The following is a 6,211-nucleotide window of genomic DNA, read 5'->3' as shown; positions in this document are numbered from 1 at the left end:
ACAGTGAGGGACCATGGAGAACATGGAGAGCTCCAGGTGGTCAGGGATGTTCTGGGGGGACACGGGGACAGTGAGGGGACACAGGGACATGGGGACAGTGAAGGACCATGGAGAACATGGAGAGCTCCAGGTGGCCCAGGAGGTCCTGGGGGGACACAGGGACAGTGAGGGGATACAGGGACATGGAGAACATGGAGAGCTCCAGGTGGTCAGGGATGTCCTAGGGGGACATGGAGAGCTCTGGGTGGTCCAGGACGTCCTGGGGACATGGAGAAGATGGAGAGTTCCAGGATGTCCTGGGGGGACATGAAGAACATGGAGAGCTCCAGGTGATCCAGGATGTCCTGGAGGGACACTGGGACAGTGAGGGGACATGGAGAACATGGAGAGCTTCAGGTGGCCCAGGATGTCCTAGGGGGGACATGGAGAACATAGAGAGCTCCAGGTGGTCAGGGATGTTCTGGGGGGACACCGGGGACACGGGGACAGTCAGGGGACATGGAGAACATGGAGAGCTCCAGGTGGTCAGGGAAGTTCTGGGGGGACACAGGGACAGTCAGGGGACACGGGTACAGTGAAGGACCATGGAGAACATGGTGAGCTTCACGTGGCCCAGGAGGTCCTGGGGGGACATGAAGAACATGGAGAGCTCCAGGTGGTCCAGGATGTCCTGGAGGGACACAGGGACAGTGAGGGGACACAGGGACATGGGGACAGTGAGGGGACATGGAGAACATGGAGAGCTCCAGGTGGTCCAGGATGTCCTGGGGACATGGTGAGCTTCAGGTGGTCCAGGATGTCCTGGGGGGACACTGGGGACACGGGGACAGTCAGGGGACATGGAGAACATGGAGAGCTCCAGGATGTCCTGGGGGGACATGGAGAACATGGAGAGCTTCGGGTGGTCCAGGATGTTCTGGGGGGACACGGGGACAGTCAGGGGACACAGGGACAGTCAGGGGACAGTGAGGGACCATGGAGAACATGGAGAGCTCCAGGTGGCCCAGGATGTCCTGGGTGGACACTGGGGACAATCAGGGGACAGTGAGTGGCCAAGGGGACCTGCAGGACCCGGCGAGCATCCTGTGCTCCCAGACCACGGGGCCACCACGGAGCTGTGAGGACACAAAACCCACAGGGCCACCACCAGACCACCCCACACCACCACGACCCCCCAGAATCCCAAGTCCTCCCTGTCCCCAAGGTGTCCCCAAGGTGTCCCCAAGGTGTCCCCAAGGTGCCACCTTGGCGCGCTCGGCGTCGCGGGCGCTCTGGCCCAGCAGGAACACGGTGAGCGACGGCGTCTTGGGCTTCTTGGAGATGTTGATGAGCTCCTTGAGGCGGGGGACACCCAGCGTGACGTTCTTGGCCGACACCCCGGCGTAGTGGAAGGTGTTGAGGGTCATCTGAGTGGCCGGCTCGCCCAAGGACTGAGCGGCCAGAGCGCCCACCATCTCGCCAGGGTGGGCCTGAAGGGACAAAGACACCGAAATGTCCCAAATCGGGTCCTAAAACTCCAAACCCAACCTCAAAATTCTCCAAATCTGGGTCTAAAACCTCAGATCTGACCCGAAAGTTCTCCTTCGGTTGGAGATGAAGCCCCCTTAGATGTGGCTTCAAAGGTATTGTTGGTGTGGAAGCCAAAAAGTGATGCCAATCTGGGCCTAAAAAGCTCAGATTTGACCCCGAATTGTCGGCCCAGGGTGGGCCTGTGAGGACAGGGACACCGCAATGTTCCAGGTCTGACCCCAAAAGCATCCCTGAGGTGGAGTCAAAGCCCCCTCAGATGTGGCTTCAAAAGAATTGTCGGTGTGGAAACCAAAAATGATCCCAATTGGGTCCTAAAAGCTCAGATCTGACCTCAAACGGCCTCAAAACCACAAATCCTGACCCCAAAACCCCAAATCCTGACCCCAAACACCCCCAAATCCACCCCAAACTCCCCAGGAGTGACCCCAACCCCCTTCTCACGATGACCTGGTTGAACTTGGACTCAGTATCCCCCAAAAACCAGTCCAAGGCATCTCCACATCTGACCTCAAACAGCCCCAAACCCCTAAATCCACCCCAAACACCCCCACAAACACATAAATCCACCCCAAACACCCCCAAATCCACCCCAAACACCCCCAAAATCCACCTCAAACTCCCCAGGAATGACCCCAAACCCCCAATAACGATGGCCTGGTTGAACTTGGACTCGATCTCGCCCAGCAGCCCATCCAAGGCACCTCCACATCTGACCCCAAACAGCCCCAAAACCCCAAATCCTGACCCCAAACCCCCAGAAATGACCCCAAAACCACAAATCCTGACCCCAAAACCCCAAATACCGACCCCAAACACCCCCACATCCACCCCAAACTCCCCAGGAATGACCCCAAACCCCTTCTCACGATGGCCTGGTTGAACTTGGACTCGATCTCGCCCAGCAGCCCATCCAAGGCACCTCCACATCTGACCCCAAACGGCCCCAAAACCCCAAATCCTGACCCCAGACCCCCAGAAATGACCCCAAAACCACAAATCCTGACCCCAAACCCCAAATACCGACCCCAAACACCCCCACATCCACCCCAAACTCCCCAGGAATGACCCCAAACCCCTTCTCACGATGGCCTGGTTGAACTTGGACTCGATCTCGCCCAGCAGCCCATCCAAGGCACCTCCACATCTGACCCCAAACAGCCCCAAAACCCCAAATCCTGACCCCAGACCCCCAGAAATGACCCCAAAACCACAAATCCTGACCCCAAACCCCCAGAAATGACCCCAAAACCACAAATCCTGACCTCAAACACCCCAAATTCTGACCCCGAACACCCCCAAATCCACCCCAAACACCCCAAATCCTGACCCCGCACACCCCCAAATCCACCCCAAACCCCCCAATAACGACCCCAAAGCCCGTTCTCACGATGGCCTGGTTGAACTTGGACTCGATCTCGCCCAGCAGCCAGTCGAAGGCCTCCCCGCTGAGGCGGAACTCCTCGACCATGCGGCGGCTGCAGAGGGTGGAGCGCAGGTGGATGTTGAAGAGCAGCGTCGCGTTCTCCTGCGCCTGCCGGCTCAGAGGGTCCTCCCCGTTGACGATCACCAGCTTGCGGCTCAGCTCCTTCACCCCTGAGGGGACAGCGGGGTCAACAGTGGGGATGGGGATCTGCAGGATCTTCCTGGGCTCAATCAGAACCCACAGAACCTTCCTGGAGTCAACCAGGACCTCCAGAACCTTCCTGAGGTCAACCAGGACCTCCAGAACCTTCCTGAGATCAACCAGGATCCACAGAACCTTCTTGAAGGACCCCAAACCCATCTCATGTTCCTGAAGGACTCAAGGACCTCCAGAACTTTTCTGAGGTCAACCAGGATCTCCAGAACCTTCCTGGGGTCAACCAGGACCAACAGAACCTTCCTGGGGTCAACCAGGACTTCCAGAACCTTCCTGGGGTCAACCAGGATCCAAAGAACCTTCCTGGGGCTCCAGAACCTTCCTGAAGGACCCCAAACCCATCAGAGCTTCCTGAGGTCCTCAAGAACCTCCAGAACCTTCCTGAAGGACCCCAAACCCATCAGAGCTTCCTGAGGGACTCAAGAACCTCCAGAACCTTCCTGAAGGACCCCAAACCCATCAGAGCTGCCTGAGGTCCTCAAGAACCTCCAGAACCTTCCTGAAGGACCCCAAACCCATCAGAGCTTCCTGAGGGACTCAAGAACCTCCAGAACCTTCCTGAAGGACCCCAAACCCATCAGAGCTTCCTGAGGGACTCAAGAACCTCGAGAACCTTCTTGGAGAGTTTAAGTACCTCCAGAACCTTCCTGGGCAACTCAAGGACCTTCCTGAGGGACTCCAAACCCATCTCAGCTTCCTGAGGTCCTCAAGAACCCCCAGAACTTTCCTGAGGTCCTCAAGGATCTCCAGAACCCTCCTGAGCAACCCCAAACCCACCAAAGCTTCCTGAGGGACCCCATGAACTTCCAGAACCTTCCCGAGGGAGCCGAAATACCCCTCAGAACTTTCTTGGGGGTCCTCCCAGTCCCCCAGGGCTTTCTTGAGGTCCAAGCACCTCCAGAACCTTCCTGAGGGTCCTCAAAACCTTCCTGGTGCCCTCAAGTCCCCCCAGAACCTTCTTAGGAGGTCAAAGAGGTCCCAAATCCCTCCAGAACCTTCTTGGGGGATCAAAGGGGTCCCAAATCCCCCCAGAACCTTCTTGGGAGATCAAAGAGGTCCCAAATCCCTCCAGAACCTTCTTGGGGGATCAAAGGGGTCCCAAACCCCCTCAGAACCTTCTTGAGGGATCACTGGAGACCCCAAATCCCCCCAGAACCTTCTTGGGGGGTCAAAGAAGTCCCAAATCCCACCAGAACCTTCTTGGGGATCAAAGGGGTCCCAAATCCCCCCAGAACCTTCTTGGGAGGTCACTGGAGACCCCAAATCCCCCCAGAACCTTCTTAGGAGGTCAAAGAGGTCCCAAATCCCTCCAGAACCTTCTTGGGGGATCAAAGGGGTCCCAAATCCCCCCAGAACCTTCTCAGGAGGTCAAAGGGGTCCCAAATCCCTCCAGAACCTTCTTGGGGGATCAAAGGGGTCCCAAATCCCCCCAGAACCTTCTTGGGAGGTCAAAGGGGTCCCAAATCCCTCCAGAACCTTCTTGGGGGATCAAAGGGGTCCCAAATCCCCCCAGAACCTTCTCAGGAGGTGAAAAAGGTCCCAAATCCCCCCAGAACCTTCTCGGGAAGTCAAAGGGGTCCCAAATCCCTCCAGAACCTTCTTGGTAGGTCACTGGAGACCCCAAATGCCCCCAGAACCTTCTCAGGAGGTCAAAAAGGTCCCAAATCCCCCCAGAACCTTCTTGAGAGGTCAAAGGGGTCCCAAATCCCCCCAGAACCTTCTCAGGAGGTGAAAAAGGTCCCAAATCCCCCCAGAACCTTCTCGGGAAGTCAAAGGGGTCCCAAATCCCTCCAGAACCTACTCAGGAGGTCAAAGGGGTCCCAAATCCCTCCAGAACCTTCTTGGGAGGTCACTGGAGACCCCAAATGCCCCCAGAACCTTCTCAGGAGGTGAAAAAGGTCCCAAATCCCCCCAGAACCTTCTCGGGAAGTCAAAGGGGTCCCAAATCCCTCCAGAACCTTGGGGTAAAAAATGGGGAGTCAGTGGTCAAAACTGGAGGGTAGTGGTCAAATTTTGGGGGTAGTGGTCAAAATTTGGGGGGTCAGGGGTCAAAAATGGGGGGTCAGAACCCCAAAACTGGGGGTCAGTGGCCAAAATTTGGGGATCAATGGTCAAAATTTGGAGGGTAATGGTCAAAATTTGGGGGGTAGTGGTCAAAAATGGGGGGTCAGAACCCCAAAACTGGGGGTCAGTGGCCAAAATTTGGGGATCAATGGTCAAAATTTGGAGGGTAATGGTCAAAATTTGGGGGGTAGTGGTCAAAAATGGGGGGTCAGAACCCCAAAACTGGGGGTCAGTGGCCAAAATTTGGGGATCAATGGTCAAAATTTGGAGGGTAATGGTCAAAATTGGGGGGGTAGTGGTCAAAAATGGGGGGTCAGAACCCCAAAACTGGGGGTCAGTGGCCAAAATTTGGGGATCAATGGTCAAAATTTGGAGGGTAATGGTCAAAATTTGGGGGGTAGTGGTCAAAAATGGGGGGTCAGAACCCCAAAACTGGGGGTCAGTGGCCAAAATTTGGGGATCAATGGTCAAAATTTGGAGGGTAATGGTCAAAATTTGGGGGGTAGTGGTCAAAAATGGGGGGTCAGAACCCCAAAACTGGGGGTCAGTGGCCAAAATTTGGGGATCAATGGTCAAAATTTGGAGGGTAGTGGTCAAAATTTGGGGGGTAGTGGTCAAAAATGGGGGGCAGTGGTCAAAAATGGGGGGCAGAACCCCCAAAATTGAGGGGTCAGTGGTCAAAATTGGGGGTTAGAACCCCAAAAAATTGAGGGGTCAGTGGTCAAAAATGCAGGGGCGGAACCCCAAAAGTTGAGGGGTCAGTGGTCAAAATTTGGGGGTCAGTGGTCAAAAATGGGGGTCAGTGGTCAAAAATGGGAAGGGCAGTGGTCAAAATATGGGGGCAGAACCCCAAAAATTGAGGGGTCGGTGGCCAAAAAAAGGAGGGTCAGGGGTCAAAAAAAGGGGGGTCAGCGGTCAAAATTGGGGGTCAGAACCCCAAAACTGGGGGTCAGTGGCCAAAATTTGGGGACAAATGGT

General features: G+C 55.8%; 1 protein-coding gene across 1 annotated transcript in view; it reads right to left on the bottom strand.

Moving 5' to 3' along the window:
• Positions 1-6,211, bottom strand: part of LOC103611412 (RNA polymerase II subunit A) — a gene marked incomplete at its 5' end in the record, with an annotated part of 39,592 nt that overhangs the window by 11,573 nt on the left and 21,808 nt on the right. Inside the window, 2 exons of the mRNA XM_017727188.1 lie at positions 1,245-1,469; positions 2,918-3,123. Of these exons, the coding sequence (XP_017582677.1) occupies positions 1,245-1,469; positions 2,918-3,123 (431 nt within the window). The remainder of the gene's footprint in view (positions 1-1,244; positions 1,470-2,917; positions 3,124-6,211) is intronic.

The sequence above is a fragment of the Corvus brachyrhynchos genome, unplaced genomic scaffold (assembly GCF_000691975.1).
Source record: "Corvus brachyrhynchos isolate BGI_N302 unplaced genomic scaffold, ASM69197v1 scaffold1290, whole genome shotgun sequence".
Lineage (NCBI taxonomy): Eukaryota > Metazoa > Chordata > Aves > Passeriformes > Corvidae > Corvus > Corvus brachyrhynchos.
Note: the sequence above shows the minus strand (reverse complement) of the source record. Positions and strands in the feature narration are given on the sequence as shown.